At 25.8% G+C, this 19469-nt stretch overlaps 2 protein-coding genes across 4 annotated transcripts in view; both read left to right on the forward strand.

The window, feature by feature from the left end:
- Nucleotides 1-3039, forward strand: part of LOC100165351 (nesprin-1-like) — a 56667-nt gene extending 53628 nt beyond the window's left edge. For all 3 annotated transcript variants that reach the window (XM_029491432.1, XM_029491431.1, XM_016807244.2), the window contains 11 exons: nt 48-187; nt 244-442; nt 516-677; nt 745-909; nt 990-1149; nt 1221-1509; nt 1640-1960; nt 2040-2235; nt 2334-2592; nt 2655-2833; nt 2899-3039. In XM_029491432.1, the coding sequence (XP_029347292.1) occupies nt 48-187; nt 244-442; nt 516-677; nt 745-909; nt 990-1149; nt 1221-1509; nt 1640-1960; nt 2040-2235; nt 2334-2592; nt 2655-2776 (2013 nt within the window). In that variant the 3' untranslated portion in view covers nt 2777-2833; nt 2899-3039. The remainder of the gene's footprint in view (nt 1-47; nt 188-243; nt 443-515; nt 678-744; nt 910-989; nt 1150-1220; nt 1510-1639; nt 1961-2039; nt 2236-2333; nt 2593-2654; nt 2834-2898) is intronic.
- LOC107884652 (nesprin-1-like) overlaps nt 2900-19469 on the forward strand; it is a 44622-nt gene continuing 28052 nt past the window's right edge. Inside the window, exons 1-36 of the mRNA XM_029491430.1 lie at nt 2900-3094; nt 3658-3732; nt 3969-4118; nt 4191-5000; nt 5079-5239; nt 6025-6187; nt 6271-6420; nt 6655-6822; nt 7122-7292; nt 7374-7529; nt 8973-9125; nt 9192-9513; nt 9575-9750; nt 9848-9979; nt 10040-10231; nt 10292-10576; nt 11187-11564; nt 11634-11816; nt 11911-12117; nt 12293-12481; nt 12542-12769; nt 12842-13048; nt 13124-13216; nt 13287-13933; nt 14017-14201; nt 14321-14966; nt 15029-15341; nt 16241-16414; nt 16608-16709; nt 16899-17180; nt 17321-17602; nt 17749-18121; nt 18215-18393; nt 18471-18594; nt 18678-18874; nt 18980-19309. Of these exons, the coding sequence (XP_029347290.1) occupies nt 2990-3094; nt 3658-3732; nt 3969-4118; nt 4191-5000; nt 5079-5239; nt 6025-6187; nt 6271-6420; nt 6655-6822; nt 7122-7292; nt 7374-7529; nt 8973-9125; nt 9192-9513; nt 9575-9750; nt 9848-9979; nt 10040-10231; nt 10292-10576; nt 11187-11564; nt 11634-11816; nt 11911-12117; nt 12293-12481; nt 12542-12769; nt 12842-13048; nt 13124-13216; nt 13287-13933; nt 14017-14201; nt 14321-14966; nt 15029-15341; nt 16241-16414; nt 16608-16709; nt 16899-17180; nt 17321-17602; nt 17749-18121; nt 18215-18393; nt 18471-18594; nt 18678-18874; nt 18980-19309 (8688 nt within the window). The 5' untranslated portion in view covers nt 2900-2989. The remainder of the gene's footprint in view (nt 3095-3657; nt 3733-3968; nt 4119-4190; nt 5001-5078; nt 5240-6024; nt 6188-6270; nt 6421-6654; nt 6823-7121; nt 7293-7373; nt 7530-8972; nt 9126-9191; nt 9514-9574; nt 9751-9847; nt 9980-10039; nt 10232-10291; nt 10577-11186; nt 11565-11633; nt 11817-11910; nt 12118-12292; nt 12482-12541; nt 12770-12841; nt 13049-13123; nt 13217-13286; nt 13934-14016; nt 14202-14320; nt 14967-15028; nt 15342-16240; nt 16415-16607; nt 16710-16898; nt 17181-17320; nt 17603-17748; nt 18122-18214; nt 18394-18470; nt 18595-18677; nt 18875-18979; nt 19310-19469) is intronic.

Here is a 19469-nt window from a genome sequence, read left to right on the forward strand (position 1 = left end):
AATTTTTAAATATTTAATATTTAAATTATTTTATTATTATTATTAAGGCAAGGCAAAAAAAATTGTTAGCAATGTCAGATTCAAAATGCCAACAAAGTGTGCAGTATGAGTCCCTTGTTAATATGGCGGAAAAGTTATATGCCCAAACCTCTCCAGACGGAAGAGAAATAATTCGCCAAAATATGAAGTACCAATTTATTTATATGGGTATTGGTCAAAAATACTAATTAATTTTAATTTTAGGGATTTGAGAAATGCGTGGGAATCAGTGTCTGAGACTTTACAATCCAGTCTAAGCAAACTTGATAATTGTTTATTGCAATTTGCTGAATTTTCACTGTCACAAGAACAACTGACCAAATGGCTGAAAAATATTGAGCAAGCAATGCAACAACACACTGAAACAAAAGCTACTTTACAAGAGAAAAAAGCTCAACTTCAGGTATATTCTTTATGCTTGAATTCAAACTAAGATATTATCAAATATTAACCATTTAATTATTTGTTTAAATTAGAACCATGTTGTTATCAATCAAGAAATATTGTCTCATCAAAATCTTGTACAATCAGTGTGTGAAAAGGCTCAGGAACTCGTGAATCAAACAAAAGATAATACTTTAAATACGTATTTAGAGTCAATTAAAAATCTTTATGAAAAGATTGTTACAAAGTCTAAGGTTAATAAAAAAAATTAATTTAAATTTTACCATTTAATTCAAATTGGATCTATTTATTTATATTTAGGAGTTGATGGATTCGTTAGAGCTTTCTGTTCAAAATCATTCTGAATTCAATCAAGTTTGTCAGAAACTTAAATTGATTTTAAAAGAACAACGTGATAAAATTCGAGAAAATGATAGTATTGCTGCAGAAAAAGATAATATTCTTAAAAAAATTAATATATTTAGAGTAAATATTATATAGTTTGTTAATGACTTATCCATAATAATAATCATTTCCATTACTAATTTTAATATTACTAACTATAGGAAATGAAAACAGCAAATACAACTGAAAATGAATTACGAAATCATCTTGGAGATGTATTTCAATTGGTTAGCAAAACAACCACAAAAAAAGGAATTAATGTTATGTCAAAAGAAATATCAAAAATAGATAGTGATAAATCACAGTTAATAATACAGCTAGGTAATTTTTTTCAGAAGTTAAAATATAACCAATAATTAAATTTATAAGCAATAAAACAAATTTTATTTTAGATACCATTATTGAAAAAATGGAAGAAATACTGATTCAATGGACTGATTTTGAAAGTGAATTTGATGAGATTACCAACTGGTTTAGATTAACAGAATCACTTATTAAAGATCAACAATTGCAATCAACATTTGAAAATAAAGAAAATAAATTAAAACTTTTTGTGGATAAACGAAACGAAGTATTAAATTATGAACCCAAAATAGAAAAGTTCATTGATAATTCAAATAACTTGTTGCATACAAGTGGAGTAGAACGTCTAAAACCACTTATACTCCAAGTTGGAAACCGGTAAGAACAATATAAACGTAAAAAAAAAAATCCATTTTATTTGCTAACATGCCTAACTATTACTCAATATTAAAAAAAAAATAATTATACATTTTTTTCTGTGATCATTTTTGATATATATTTGTTACAGGTATCAATTAATTTTAGTTTTAAGTAAAGAAATTGTGGCAAAATGGCAAAATATTGCTGATGATCACAAAAATTTCAACAAAAAATTGGCTGAATTCAAGTCATGGTTAGAAACTTTGGAAAGTAAACCTGCTCAAATCCTGGATGACAATGATTTAGATTTGAACAAAAAACTATCACAATTATTAAGTATTTATGGTAGTTCTGATCAAACATCGGCAAAAATATCATTATTAACGTCTATTGGTGAAAGTTTATACCCTGATACATCTGCTGCTGGGCGAGAAACTATTCGTCAACAACTCAAAGATATTCGCGAAAGGTATAAATAAATAAATCATTATATAGGTATAAAATTATATGTAAAACAGATACTAAGACTTATAATTTGTGTAATATAGATGGGATACATTAGATGAAAAAGTAAAGACTGCTCAAAAAACCCTTGGAGTCCAATCACAACAATGGAATAGTTATCAAGAAACTCTTTTACAAACTATTAATTGGTTAGAAGGTATAGAAAAAGTAATTGCTTCTAACCAGTCACCCATTTGGTCTTCTCCACAAGAAATAAGATCAAAACTTTTAAAGCAAAAGGTATTGATGGAAAACAGTAAACGAACACTATAAAATATATTTCCGATTCAATTTTAAAACTTAAAAACTGTATTTACTATCATTTAATTACGTTATAGGCAACAATGCAAGAAATAAATTCACATAGTCGTATGATAGAAACGATAATGGAGAAAGGAAAATCAATAAAGAAGCCTAAAGACGAATCTGATCCTGATATATCATTGAAGGACAGATATGATTTGTTGCGTGAAAAAATGAATAATTCTATTTCACAACTTGAAAACTACTTAGAGACTTATCAACAATATCAAGATTTACACAAATCATACCAAGATACTCAAAAACAGCTTTGGGACCAACTCTCAATATATACAGGTATTTTATTCAAGTTTTCCATTATTTTTTCATTGTTTTAATACTAATATATATAATTTTAGATTATTCAGGAAACAAACAAATTTTAGAGTCCCGATTAAATAAAGTTAATGTTATACAAACTACTTTCAATAACAACAAAACCAACATTATTGACAATGGAACGTTTTGTAGAAAACTCTAAGGATACAATTCCACAAAAAGCAATTGATACAATGTTGAGAGATCATACAAATTTACAGTAAAATACTTAAAATATTCATTAAAAAATTACCCCACTATTAACTGTGATCAATTGTGTTATAGATTTGAACAAGAAAAGTTTCAGTCATTGTTAAATGATTTATTAGAAGGTTTACAAAGTAGAATAAATCAATGGGTAGAGTTTGAAAACTTGATGCATCAGTTAATTTCTTGGCACAATGATACTGAAAAGAAATTGCAAAACTATTCAGAAAAGGGTACACTTGAAGAAAAAACTCAGCAGTATAATAAATTTCTGGTAATTACTTTTTAATTAAGTATCTTCTATAAAAGTATAAGGTTCAATATTTAAAAAATCAAATAATATCATCATTATTTAATGTGTCATAAATCATGATATTATAAGTTATAAGTTACTTACTATAAGTATATACATTTTGATGCTTTATATTAGTTTAAATAAAAAATAAAAATAAAAAAAGACATAGTTAAATTAATAAAAAAAAAAAAACATTTTTATTTTCATAATATCTTCATTTAATTACTTAAGCAAACTGCTTTTTATATTGATAAGTAAAACTTAAAAACAGTATGATATTTAATGCGTATGTTATAAGCTTATTATATAATTATTTTTATTTAGCTGCTATGATGGTTCATTATGGAATTTTATTATAATAATTGATTGCTTTATTCAAATTTATCATATTAGTAAAATAAAATAAGAACTCTAATAAAATTTCTTTATAATTATTAAGAACTTTTATTTAGTACCTGCATAAATATTATAACTTAAAATATATTTAGCTAAAAAAACCAAAAAATTTGAAGGTAATAATATAATTTTTAACCTTTATCTAGGATTTAGAAAAAGAAATTAAAGGAAAATCTAATTCGGTGAAAGATTTAATTGCATTTGGCGATCACCTTCAACAAGTAAGACATATTTATGTATATAAAAAATAAAAATTGCATGAACCATGTTATTAATTAATATTATTATAAAGTAAAAAAGATACATAGAAATATAAAAACATTATGTTAAACAATTAATATTATGTTAAGTAAATACATTATAAAATCTGATTTTGTTAATTTTCATTGTATGGTTATTATAATTATTAAAAACATATTACTTAATTTAAATTAATAATTATTCATAAACATTTTAGTCATTAATAGACGATCTGAAAAAGAAAGTTTTAGACGTAGACAAACTTATTGATCAATCAAATGATTATGAATCTACTGGAGAGGTACGACTGTCAACCAAAGTAAAACAAATATCATCTCGTTATCAATCAATGCAAACTACAATAAAGGTAAAGCTTAAAATGAATAATTTAGTAACTGAAACTAATTTGTTTTATATTTTATATTAACTACAACCAAAGGACATTTTAAATAAATGTAATGAATCTATTAGAATCCACCAAGAATATGTGGATAAATACAATGAATGTTCAATTCAACTTTCAAATGTTCAAAGTCAATTTAAAAACTTAAACAAACCTCCAGTATCATCACAAGCTCATCAATATTTAATTCAGAAAAATGGAAAATTGAATGAATTATTAGACACAAAACCAAATGTAACATGTTTGTTGAATAGCTGTATGGAATTAGGAGAAAAATTATATTTGAGTACATCTACCTTGGGAAGGGAAAACATAAAATGTCAATTGGATGAACTTCAAACTGTATTTGACACTTTGTACGATGATATTTTGAACATCAACAGAGAAGTTAAAGATCAACTTACTAGATGGAGTGGATTTGACGAACTGTACAATGAACTGAACCAATGGTTCAATAATACAAAGCAGATATTGAATAAGGATTTAGTACTCAAATCAACATTGGATGAAAAGAAAATGCAGCTACAAATGTACAGAGATATGCTCCAAGCCACATTAAAAAGGAAACAAGATATTGTAAAGTTAGAGGACCTTACTAGCAAAATGCAAATGCAAGAAAATAATGATATTCTTTTATCGTCCATGAGTAAACAACATGATGAAATTTTAAAACAAATTCAAGATTTTGTAGACAAATATGAAGCTATTGTAAAAGACCATGAACAGTATACTAAATCTGTAATGGAAATGCAAGAATGGCTTGATGCAACACATAATACGTTGATGCTTTGGGGTGATACAAATTTGGAAAAGATTTCGTTGTTGAGCAACCTGGACAGAATAAAGGTAAATATAGGCATTTTTTTTTACTTATTAAATGTGTTATACCTACTTAATGATTTATTACGTAATCATATTCTTTAGAATTTGTTATTAAGCCTTACTGAAGAAGAAAATAGGATTTATAACATACAAAAACTAGCCGAAAAAGTTATTCCTGGTACAGTTGAAAATGGTCAAGTAAATATTAGGGCGCAAATCGATTCATCACAACAAGATTGGGAAGGACTCATGACGACTGTTAAGTGAGTAGTATACATAAAGTATATGCATGTATATAAAAAAATACATTTTAATAACTTAGGTTATTTATTCCAAATGGGAAATTTAAATAATTTGTTTTAGAATGCTAATGTGTTTTATTTAAAACCAATATATTATGATAACATTTACATATAGGTACCTATATAGTTTAGCTGTTAATATTTCAAAGATAATGATCGTAATTTTTTATTATATATAATAGATAATTATCTTATTATTTCTCATTTACCATGCATTTCAATTTAAATGGGAAAGTTTTAATCAAAAACTTAATGATTTACATAATATTTCATATTTATCACTATCAATATAGTATAATCGTATTAAAATACACACATTTATTATTTATTAGTTATTGACTTATGATTGAAACAAATTTATGTATGTGTAATTATATTTGAATTATTTGAGAATTTAAACAATATGTCAATATATTATGTATGATCATTTTTATTTAAATAAAAAAAGGCAAAGCTAAACTTCTCACGTATTTGTGTGTTTTACTAAAATATTATGCATGATACAAAAATTGACAAAAAAAATGTCCTGTGACAATTAGGAGCACCTTTAGAAAAATCCAAATATTCTGAATATAAAAAAAAGTATTCTTTAAAAAAACTTCAACAAACCCTTATTTGAAAAATCGAGAATGTTTTAACTATTTTTTTCACAATTATTAAAATGTTTTAACTAATTTAATTTAATTTTTTTAATACTAAACAAATATGCATTATAATATATCGAAAAAATTAATCTTATTTTGTAGAACGTCAATAGAAGCTTTAGAAAGTAAACTTAATAGTTGGAATGAATTTGATGTACTCAAGGAATCATGTTTAACATGGTTACGAGAAACTGATTATAAAATTCATGCTATTGATTTAAAAAATTCATTACAAGAAAAGAAAACTCAGCTGGAAGAACTTAAGGTAATAATTTTCATAGTAAATATTTACTTTCATCTTGAATATTCTACTAAAAATATTTATAAATTTTAAACTTATAATTGTAGGAGTTACAAGGAGTGATTCGAGCTAAAGAGTTTGAAATAGATTCAATTACAGAAAAATCACAAAACCTTTACACAATGTCAATGTCTACCAAAAATTCTCAAATCACAGAAATCGTTCAGAAATTTCATCAGCTTTCAATGAAAATAAAAGTAAATTTATTCATTGATTATAAACAAATAAATTGTAATAATTTTATTTTGAGATTTCACAAATGCATATTATTATTATTGTAACAAGTTTAGATATAACTGACAATAGCCAATAAGAAACAATTTAATACATATTTAAATTCAAAATTATAATTATTACTATCATTACTTTTTTTGCATTTATATATGCATTATTATTTGTATATTTAATTATTTTAATTTTTAAAAAAAAAGGAATTGGTTGGAAAGTGGCAGCAGTTTGTAAACAATCATTTGGAATTTGAAAGCAGTTTAAGTGAAGCCATTATTTGGTTAGATACTGTGGACGATAAATTAACAAGTTGTACAGACTTCAAATCTACCAGTAAAGCTGATTTAGAAGAAAAACTAATTATTATTCAAGTAAAATTACAAAATCATAATATTTATTCTTATTAGATTGTAAGCATCAATATAAATGTATAGTTTGGTTGAATCATTGATTTGTAACACACATATAATATATGTATACTGCCATATTGTATAATATGTCTGAAACAGGTACATTGCAAAAACTATATAATATGGTTTTCATTTTACTTTCATGAGCTTTATGAAATGTATATCCGTAAATTTTACTAAAGTCGTGGTTTTTCAATGTGGACATTATAAGATAAAAATTAAAATGTATGGAAAATAATTATTTAAATATTTTTTCTTAGGACATCTTATTATATAAAGATGATGGTTTTAATAAAGTTCAAAATTGCATTGAGATAGCACAAATAGTTTTAGCTAATACTGCACCTGATGGTCACAAATCAATAAATGAATCCCTTATATCTTTACAAGAACATTGGAGTAGTTTAGCAACAAAGATGGTTGAAACTAAGGTAGATACAAAATATGTTCCAAAATACTAATTAATAATCATGAACTTTATTAAATAATACTTGTTTAATTGAATGATTTAGACAAATATTGATGAATCAATCCAGCGGTGGTCAGGATTTTTAGAACATGTCAAACAAGTTGGAAAGATAATAGACAAATTTGAGGATGCATTACCAGAGTTGGAAGAATTTCAAGGGACCATGTCTGAAAAAAGAGATCAATTAGAAAAATTAAAAGTGAATACATTATTTTTCTTACATAAATTAAGTTTTAAATATTTGTATACCTACCTATTATATATATATATATATATATATATAATTATTTTATACAAATGTATAAATTTTTTGTTTTAAAATTTCTTTTTAATTTTACATTTAGAATTTAATTAGAGTGTTGAATGTATTAATTTTACAATGATCTACATTTTAATTTCAATTTAATTTGTAGGAAAAATTTATTTAAAATCACCTAAAGTTTGAAAATCTAATACAATATACCTTCGTAGTTTTTATTTTTGGAGTTTAAAAAATAGTTTGACTTAAAGCCACATACTAAATAAAGTTTTATAAATGATTGAATTTCAAATGTTGATGACACGTAAAATAGCAAATTCTGAAATTCAAAAAATATTTATCTTAAATACTTGAAACATTCCACTACCTATAATACAAATAATCATTTTTGTCAAAATATTTAAACTAATTTTCAGCTGTTAATAGACATTTGATTTTCAAATGTTTTTAGTTTTTTTTTTAGTGTTGATAAAATATCTTAGGCTCAGTCATAAATTTGAAAATGTAACCCAAGATCTCATATAAATTTTTTTAATACCAATTCAAAAATGTTGAAAATACATAGCCGTGATATTGTTCATAAGCGTTTGAAGTTCATATTTTGTCAAAATTCATCAACATCACAAAAATTTGTAAATCATTTTTTAGTTTTAAATTAATACAATTTTTAATTTTAATAGTTATAGCTTGAAATGTAAGGTTTTTCATTAGTTGTTCTTACAGAATCCTAAAAACCTTAATAATACATATTATGCACAATATAGAACAAATTCACATATTTCAAATTTCGATGAAATTGTATAACTAAATAAAAATTATGAGTTAAGATATTTTTTTGTAATTGAAAAACATTATTTGTGGCGACTTTAAACTTTCAATACTACCATTGAGTATATATTACTACGTGTCTACGTATATTATTATTATTATTTTATTATTATTTATTAAGCACAATGAAATTTTCCAAACATTTAGATTAATTTTAAGCTGCTTATACCATGAACCTATTTTTATTGGTCCATAATACATCTGTATTAACTTATGTTAATAACAGCTAGTAATATTTTATGAAATAATATAATAATAATGTCTATTTAATGTAACTATGAGAATGGTTTAGATCAAAAATTAAAGAAACCTATGATTCTTCTTAGCATAAGAATTTGAATTTCTATTTGAATTTCTAGACTATTAGGCTGACAACTAATTCCACTCGGAATAGTTTTTTTTTATTAAATATAATGATTTAACATTAAAGTCAAATAATTTAACACATTCAGTATAGTAACCTACTCTATGATGTAATATACTCAACACCTACTAGTCAGCAAAGCGAGTTTCTTAGTTTTAAAAAATATATATAAATTTTATAATTTATTTTAGCATTTAGACGAAAAAGTCCGTTGTGAAAAGTTAGAAATGGATTCTTTGAAATCAAAAGCACAAGAGATGTTAAAGACAGGGCATCAAAGCAATGCTGTGGCAGAAACACAAGAAGTATTTAATAAGTTTGATCGAATTTCAGATAAAGTCAAGGTAAAACATTTGATAGTTTGAATAGTTTTCTATGTAACAATACAATGTTTATAATTTAAATTTTAGAAATTACTTAATCAACGTGAGCAACAATATAAAGATCATAAAACCTATAAGGCAGCGTACGAAGAGCTATCTAATTTTTTGAATAGATCTCGAGATAAAATACCATCACTGAAAGAACGACCACTTAGTGATAAATTAGCAATTGAAAATGCAATAACACCATTGGAAACCCTATTAAATAAAAGAGCTCAAGGCGAATTGCTTTTAGACAACTTAAACACAATTGGAGGCATTATAATAACAAGTACCTCTGAAAATGGAGAAAAAATTATAAAACAAGAAATTTCATCCATATCTGATGAATTGAATAAATTATTTGATGGTATGTCAAAAAAGATACGTATTTAATAATATTTGTATTTAATTTTATTCTTTTCACCTAGATATATTAACTCAAAAAGATAATCTACATGCTATTCATACACATTGGAGAGAATATAAAGATGAATATGAAAAACTATCAGATTGGTTGCAACAAATTGATATATCTATGAAGGCTATTAAAAATACACCATTAGCGACTGTATTAGAAAAAACTGATCAAGTAAAACAAATACAGGTATATTGACAAAAATTGTCGCGATATATTTAAGATTTTTGTATAAATATTTTAAAATTATTATACAAATAAAGTTATCTTATTACTTCTTTTATAGGATGTGTTAGATAATTTAGAAAAAGGAAAATCTAATATTGAGAGATTCAATGAAAGTTCGGGCCCACTTTTAAAATCTCATCTTGAAACTTATGTCAATAATCAGTTAAGACATCTTAACTCTCGTTATGAAGTAATACTTTAAAATTGATTTCATTTCACTATGTAAAACATTTGAAATAAAATATTCTAGGTTCAAGTGAATTTGGCAAAAGATGTTCAAAGGAAAGTAGAGACTAACCTTGAACATCATGTGCAGTATGAAAATTATTTAGAAAAAGCTAAAACTTGGATAAATGATGCAAAAGAAGCTATTCGGTGTGGAAATGAAACAACAGCTAACACTAGTAAAGAAGTCTTGCAATCTCGTCTTGATAATATTTTGGTAAAAATCTATTATATTTTGTGCACAGTGAAAAATATATTAAACATTTAAAAATTATAGGAATTATTAAAATCACAAGAAGAAGGTCAATTAATTATTCATTCCACTGTAAACTCTGGTGAAAAAGTTCTCAGAAGTACTAGATCGGATGGAAAAGATCTAATAAATAATCAATTAAAAGAAATCCAAGCAGACTGGGATAGGCTTGTGAAGAAAATAGCAACATCAAAAGTACATATTGAAACAAGCCTTCTACAATGGGCTGATTATAATTCATCATACTCGCATCTAGAACAATGGATTTCAGATCGTGAAGCCAAACTTGACGAAGTTTGTGAACTTAAGGTAATTACATTATCTTAAATTAGCTTTTAATCATAGGCTTGCACACAGTAGCAGGCAGCAGCAAGGTACGCTTGCTGTTTCTAACTGGCCCCAAAGACAAATTAATTAATGTAAAATAATTTTTAATTGTATATTGTCCATGAATTATATTATAGCATTGTAATATAGTAATAAAAGTGTACATAGTAATGACTTGAATCTCTACGTTTGCTTATAATAAAATATTTTATCATCCCATTATACCCATCCCTGGTATAAATGTCATATTAAATCTTAATTAAACAAAATAATTGGTGCTGCTTGATTATCAATTATTTATTCTTCATATTTAATATAATATCAAATAATATTGTTTATATTTATCTACTAATTCTAATACTATTAGATTTAATCAATATAAATTAAGTTAGGTTTTTAATTTTTTCTTTAATTAGTATTCTATTAATGGCTGTAAAAAAAGAACTAAATGTCCTATTATATTCATTAACAGTTTATATTTCATTCTGAATTGTACTTAATTAATTAATTCAACAATGAAGAATAGTTACCTATATATTCTTCCTAAGAATTATCCTACACACCTAATAATACCAAATGTATTTACTGTTAGGTGTCAAAAGCAAAAAAAAATCTAGTTGGAATCGGATCCTTAAGTATTGGAGAACGTAAAGCAACATTACGTAGAACAAATAGTATCGTTCAAGACATAGTTTCATTTGAACCTATGATTCAAAAAGTGACACTTAAGGCTGAAGATTTGCAACAGGCTGTACCTGCAAATGAAATTACTAACAAATATCATACATTGAGTATCAAAGCAAAAGATCTATACGAAAGACAAAAAGAAACAGTTAGATTACATCAAGAATTCATAGATGCCGGAAATGATTTTGCTGCATGGCTACGGTCAGCTAAAGAACGTGTTAGTAAGATATCTGAACCAACGGGAGATAAAGAAATGTTAAGTGCGAAGTCTGTGCAATTCAAGGTACTAGCATTATAATAATGATTGTTATTATTGTTTTTACTATAAAAATGGCTTTTTTTTATGTTATAGGTACTACAGAGTGAATTACCTACAGGACAAAACAAATTAGAGGTTGCTCTTGAAAGAGCAGAGAAAGCCTGCTCCTTTGCTGATGAAGAAGAAAAAGAAATAATTGAACAAGAAGTGGTAATGCTACAAGAAGAATTTGATATACACAACGACACTCTTCAAAAAACAAAAGCATTATTAGAAGTAAATAAAACAAATTTAATTAACCAATATCATTAAATATTTATTGATGATTGTAAAGTTTATATATTATTAACTATTTTTTTTTTAACTTAAGGACGGAATATACAAATGGAATGACTTTGATGACTACTCTAAAGGCGCAACTGAATGGTTGAATAATACTGAACAACTTGTTCAATCATACAATAAACTTCAGCCAAGTTTAGAAGGGAAAAAAGAAGCATTGGAAGAATTTCAAACTCATTTGCAAACATTGTTTGATTGGCAAAAGGAATTGGATATTTTAAATGGAAAAGCACAGGTATTTCAAAAATATAAATAATTTATTTTTATTTAATTAAGTTAATTGTATACCTTGTATAGGTAGGCACCTAAATAATTTTTTTTATTAATTGTAAAACATTATTGTTAGCATATTTAAAACAAAGTCTTAGTTTTTATGAACATTCTTCTTATTTTATACTGTGATTTATTAGGTACTATTGGAAACATGTTCTGATACACGTTTATCAAATTCAATCACTCAGATGACAACCAAATACAATACATTACTTTCTTTAGCTAAAGAAGTAATGCGACGTTTAGAATTACATTATCAAGAACACCAACAACATAATTCACTGTATCAGGAATGTCTGGATTGGCTTGAAAGAACTCGAGATAAGGTATTTTCATTAAGAAAATCTTACTAGAAAATCACTAAAAAATTAATTTTAATTTTGTAGTTAAATGAATGTGAAGAAATACCTAACAGTTTAAATGAAGTGAAGAGTAAACTTCAAAGCTTAAAAGTGATTAGGCAAACACTCGAACAAGGTCAAAATCGATTAAGATACATAATGGAATTAAAAGAAAAAGTTGTTCTAAGTACTGAACCTCAAGGTGCTGTTAAAATCGAAGAAGACACAGAAAATTTAAGACAAGAATTTGACAAACTTTCTAATAAAATTCAAGTTAGTAAAAATCTATTTTTTATTATTTTAAATAAATAAGTTCTACTACTTATACAAAATATTGTTTTAAAGGTTTGTAACAATAATTTGACATTGAGAGTATCACAACTTGAAGAATTAGAGAAATGTATAAAAATATTAAATGAATGCTTGGATGATATAAGCTCTAAAATCAATGGAAATGATCTTGATCAACCCTTAAATGACTTAAGTGAAAAGAAAACTGCATTTGAAAAATTGAAGTCCCTGCTTCATGAACTTAATACTCACAATGATTTAGTATGCATAAATTTAAGCAATTTAAGCGTAAAATTGTATTTAAATAAGTTTTATAATTAAAATAATAATTAACAGGTTAATCGCTTATCGTCCAATATTGATAATAAGTCTTCTTCACCTCAAGAATCCATAACTTGTGTATCAAGATATAATAGTCTTATTAATATGGTAATAATTTATATAAAAACATAAACAATCATTCAAATTGTTTTATTATTAATTATTATTTATATTATAGATAACTAATAAACTATCGGTTATGGAAAATCAAGTAGCAGAACATGAAGCTTATAGAAGTGCGTTTATAAACTTAAATGATTGGTTGAGAAAAACTCGAGTTGCCGTTCAAGGTTGTGCTGATACACATGGTGATAATAAAGTTAATGCTTCTAAAATCACCGAGCTAAAAGATATCGAAGAATCTTCTCAAAGTGGCGAAGGAATGATCAAAGATGTTTTAGCACTTATTGAAACCCTGAAAAACAGTACTGGACCAGAAGGCTGTGATAAATTGAACCAAGATAAAAATCAATTGAACAGTGACTGGGACGAGCTGAAGCATTTTATTAAGGAAGTGCAATCTGCATTGAATAAATGTGCTAAGGCGTGGGATGATTTTAATATAGTATATAAAGCATTAAAAGATTGGGAAACAGATTTAACAAATAAAGTCAACACAGCTTCATTGTCTAATGAAGCATACACTCCAGATGATCTAGACCAATACAAACTTTGGCTACAAGAAATCATTAATCAAAATGTATCTATTGAAGAACTAACTGATCGGTGTGAATCTTTAATGGAATTAAGTGCATGCAATTGGGTTAGGGACGACACACTAAAAATACAATCATCATATACAACTTTATTAACAACTACTCAAGGGTGAATATTATTTTTTTATTTTATGAATAACTTTAAAAAAAAATTGGTTGGTACTGATGTTTATATGTATTACTGTTTTTTAGACTTGTATCAAAAGCAGAAAAGAGTTTGACTGATCATACTGAATTTATAGCGGCAAAAGAAAAAGTTGAAGAATGGTTAAATCGTGCTCATGGTACAGTTCAAGATTGCATTGGAGAAGGTGATTTAGATTGGGTAAAAGACAAACTACAAACAGTGAATCTGGTTTCTTCTAGAATAACAGAAGGTACTATTGAATTATTTATGACTAAAATGTAATTACATTTTCATTTTACCGTGTAAACAATAATAATAAACTGTTATCAAACTAAAAGTCTTAGCTTAAATTGCGTGTTTAAATTTTAGGTCAATATTTAATGAATGGAATGCAGGAAGTTTTCACCAAAGCATTGAATAACACATTAGCAGCAGAAAGAAATGCTTTGGTTAATTCTATGGAAGAACTAAGTAACAGTTGGAACAGTTTAAATATTGATTTAAATTCTGTTATTGCACATTTGAAATCTCTCCAAGCACGCTGGGAAGAAAACAACGAAGCAAAAGATAATCTTGAGAAATGGCTAAGTTCTCTGGAATCTAAAACAACTAAAAAACATGATTTTAGAGCAGATGTTGGAGAAATGAAAACGATTCTCGAAAGATTAAATAATACAATAAATGAGATTGATGAAAAAGAAACCGATTTCAACCATGTTATCACTGAAACCGAAGAACTCTCAAAGTTCTGTAAAAATAATAATCTAAATTCTGATATTAAACAGTTAAAAACAAGGAAAAATATTCTTAAAGAAAAAACATTGAAACGTATAGATAGTCTAGAAAGTGAAATATCACAACATTCCAATTATTTACAAGCACTACAAGAATCTGAAAAATGGTTATTACAAATATCATTCCAGTTGATGGCTCATAACTCGTTGTATATCACCAATAGACAACAGACACAAGAACAAATAAGTCACCACCAAGTCCTACTTAATGAAATTATTCAGTAATATATTGTAATTGAAAATATGAAGGATAATTTTATTTAAAATGTATTTCTGTTCTTAGGTACCAAGAAGTATTAGATGATTTAAAATCTAAGGGAAAAACTCAAATACAACGTTATGTTACATCTACACCGTCAATTCAGTCTATAGTTGAACAGCAATTGAATAATATTCAAGATAGTTATAATTCATTGTTTAACACAGCCCAGCAAATAAAAGCTAGACTCGAAGAGTCTCTATTAAAATTCAAACAATATGAAGACATGTTGGAAAGCATTTGGTCCAATTTGGATGATTACCAACCATTTATGAACAAAACCATAGATGACAATTGGACTCTTGTAGAAGCTAAAGAGCAATTAATAATTTACCGTGTAAGAATAAATTATTAAACATTTTTTTTTGTAAGTCAGGCAACTAATGTTACCTATGCATAAACATCTAACAATAGAATCAAGGTAAATAACACGGAGTTTTACTCCTTATATTAAATAGGTATTTTTATAAACTAATTACATTCATATTGGTGCCAACTACCTAATGATTTTCATTTTATCAATAAATAATAATATAATCAATCAAAACATTTTAGCATTTGTTTGACTGTGGTAAAATATTTATGTTTTATAATGTCTGATTTTTCAACCCTATATATTCTCAATATTTGGAAACGACTATAAAAGGTACAAAAAATACACAAATATGAAAATATCTTAGCTAAAAATATTGATTTTTTTAATATCTTAATTTTTGAGGAAATTTATATTGACAATATATACATATTTTTTCACAAATGTATACTCTTATCCAATCTCTCAAAAGAAAAGACTGTATATCAGGCAAAACTATAATGCTTGCTGGAGGCTTGTGGTAATAAAATTCGGAAGATGTAGGTACCTACCTGACATTTTGATATTTGAAATCACTCGGGCTGAGGACTTCTAGCCCTTGTAAACTTTATAATATGTATGCACTTATGCACTAAAAAAAAACAACAAATGTTCTAAAAAATGTTATTATATGACTTTTGGTACTTAAGTTATACAATTAATATAAAAAACAAAAATCTAAAAAGATAGTTTGATTATTTACTTTATAAAAACTTGAAAAATTACTAGTTAGCAATTAACATTACCTGCTACATGCGTTGCAATATTATCGACCAGAATTTTGAAAAAAATCAATTGTGAACACATCACATAAGAATAAAAATTCTCTATCATTATAATTGTATGACGTTTTTTTAACTCATAGGTATTGTTTAATATTTTAGGATCTCCTGAATAAGTTACAAGGGGAAAAAACTAGGTTGGCTTTAGCTGTACAGGCTTGTGAAGCTGCAGTAGCGAGTATTTCTAGGCCTAGCAGTCCAGTGGAGTCAAGCAACTCTATGATTCCCGAACAAGAAATTTCTATTCGTTTACGCTTAGAAGAAAATCTTGATCAGGTAACCCACTTTGCATAATGCAATACACTGTTGTAATAATCGGAATGTATTGTTTTGGATTTAATTTAATTTAATTCATGTTTATTGTAAATAAAACAAATGATTAGTTGTGTGTTAATAAATATTAATGTTTGTAGTTTTTGATTTCATTTAACAAAGTAGTGTTGTTTTTTATGTTGTTTATGCTACGTAGAAAAGCAAACTGGCACCAAAACCATCTAAAAGACTGTTATCAATGCTTGAACACTTAGAAGACACAGGCATACCTAAACTTTTAATTCCATTTACTGATTATGTATGTAGCTATGTTTTTATATTAATTGCTAATATTTTGTGTATATGCGTGTTCTTAATATGTATCTATTCTTTACAATATTATGTGTTCATACAATAGGTGCACGTTAATATTGATTCAATAGCATAACATAAATTATTACACGAGTTTTTTTATGAATTTGATTATAATAGTAATTATTATTTGTAGGTACAAAACTTTGTTGATGAATTGATCAATTTGATATCAGTTTTGGAAAATAAACACAACCAGCGTGCAATCATTTTTGAATGGATTGAAGAAGAAATGGTTATTTTAAACAAAATGAAGGAAAAACCAACTAGGATTAATGTAGATGCAACGGCTCAAGAAATAACCAATTTAAATGAAATATTACAAAATGTCAACGATAAAAAATTGGAAATAGCTGAATTAGTATCAGATGATACATCAGATAAACTTGTTACTGATTTAGACAATTTGACAGATATGGTAAATTTAGTACCTAATTACGTATATTAAACAAACTATTTAAAAGTTACATTCAAATTTAAATGTGTTAAGCTATAAATAATATTTAAAATGTAATGAATATTATGAATTAAATAATATTTGTTTTATATTTATTATAGATTAATGAGATACTTCTGAAAAAACAATCTGATCAAAACTTATTGTTAGTATATAAAAACAGTGAAACCGATTTACAAAATTGGTTTGATAATTTATCCAAATGTATTGAGTCCTTGGAAAAAGGCAGTGGAAACACTTGTCAACACAAACTGGAACTGTTTAATGATATAAAAGAAGATTATATTAATAATGGAGAAAAACTTATCAATAATTTAAGGTTGAACTGTCAAAGCTTAAGAGAAGTAGTCAGTATTTCAGATGCTCAGTTACTTGATGATCAGGTATATTTGTCATATTTTGTGTTAACTTTAATCATGTGAATAATAATACATAGGTATATCGTATATGATTATTGATTATTGAATTATATTAACATCTGTAACTACAAAAACTTTAAATAAAATTATATAATTTAATTTTGTTGTAGATGAAATCAGCTGATCGGCGTTATAAAGACTTTTGGACACGAATGGAAAGAAAATATGAAATCTTAGAAAATTCCCAAAAAAATGTACAATACGCCAGATCACAAATAGAAGAAATTAATAGTTGGATAGATACAAAATCACAACTGTTGGATGAAAATAATATAGTTAGTTATGATAGTAACAGTGTTGAAAAGAAGTTGATTGATTTAAAAAATATTAATAAAGAAGCAGAAACAAAACACATTTTCTTAACTGATTCACTTACAGTTAAACTCAATGCTATAGAACTTGAATCGGAACCTATAGAGTTCAATGACCTTGAAGAAAAGTTATACAAGCCTACAATCAATAAATTGGACAATTTTAAAACAAGTAAGCCAAGTTTTTAGCAATTTTTAAATCAACCTAACCTAACTTTTACAATACCTAATTGCAAAATTATAAAATACTTACTGTATGTTTTAGAAATAAATGAAAGTCTATTAAAAATGAAGAACATGCATGAAGCCAGTCAAAAGTTTGAAAATTCACTTAATCAGTGTAATGTATGGTTAGATCGCAGTGAAAAAGATCTCTCACCAGATAAATATAAACTTGAACCTTTAGAATTTATTATAGCTGAGAAAAATGTTGAGAAAATATTGGTAAAATATACCTATTTATTAATTTAATAAATATATAATGGATAAACTTATTTAATTAAAATAAATGTTGTTAATAGAATTTAAAAACAGACATTCAATGTTTTAAAGATGGAAAATTATCGGACTTAGAAAAAAATAGTCAAGTTTTATCTGCTTTTTGTGATAAAGACAATATTTCAGTAATACAATCAGTCTTAAATGGTAAATTATTTTTGTTAAATTTAGCACAACCGATTTATTAATTCTATTAACTTAACTATAATAAATGTATGTTGTTATTTTAGAAGTTCTCAATAAGACTAAACTAATTGACAAAATGAGTGATTTTGCCGAAGAAAAATCAAAATCTGTTTTGGAAAATAGGAAAAATGTCGAAAATAATGTTAATTTATGTCAGCAATGGTTTAGTGAAGTAGAAGTGATCATGTCTGCAGATGTTCGTCTATCAAGTTTAAATATTGTTGAAGATCAACTGCAAAAGGTAAATAATTTATTTTAATTTTGAAATTCATTAAGTACTAGGTATTATTATTTTTAGCACGTAATTAATTAAATAAATAAAAAATATTAAATAATTTAATTACAGTATGATGATCTTAATAATCGCAGTTCTGAAATTGATAATACTATTGAACAAATTAAAACAATTAGTGAACAAATGGTACTAAGTGAATCGGATACATTAAAGATTAGCGATCAGATTTTATCATTAGAAAACAGTCAAAAAAGAACAAAAGCTATGATCAAAGATAGAATTGAAATGATTGGACAATATCTAGAAAAAATGAAAAATATTTCAAAACTCGTAGACGAAAGTAAGAAAATTATTCAAAAAGTTCAGTCAAACCTGCAAGAGCTTGATCGTCCAGTGGGAAGTACTGTGGATGATGTCAAAGACATGATAAAGTCATATGAAGTAAGTCAATCATAAATATTTAGAATTTGTACCTATACGGCTATACAAATATATATATATACCGGGTGATTTTTTTATCATTAAACACTCATTATTTCAAAAAGTGTAAATTTTTTTGAAAATATTTTTTTACATAGTTTCAAGTCACTTATAAAACAAC

Source organism: Acyrthosiphon pisum, chromosome A3 (genome assembly GCF_005508785.2).
Source record: "Acyrthosiphon pisum isolate AL4f chromosome A3, pea_aphid_22Mar2018_4r6ur, whole genome shotgun sequence".
NCBI classification, from domain to species: Eukaryota; Metazoa; Arthropoda; class Insecta; order Hemiptera; family Aphididae; genus Acyrthosiphon; species Acyrthosiphon pisum.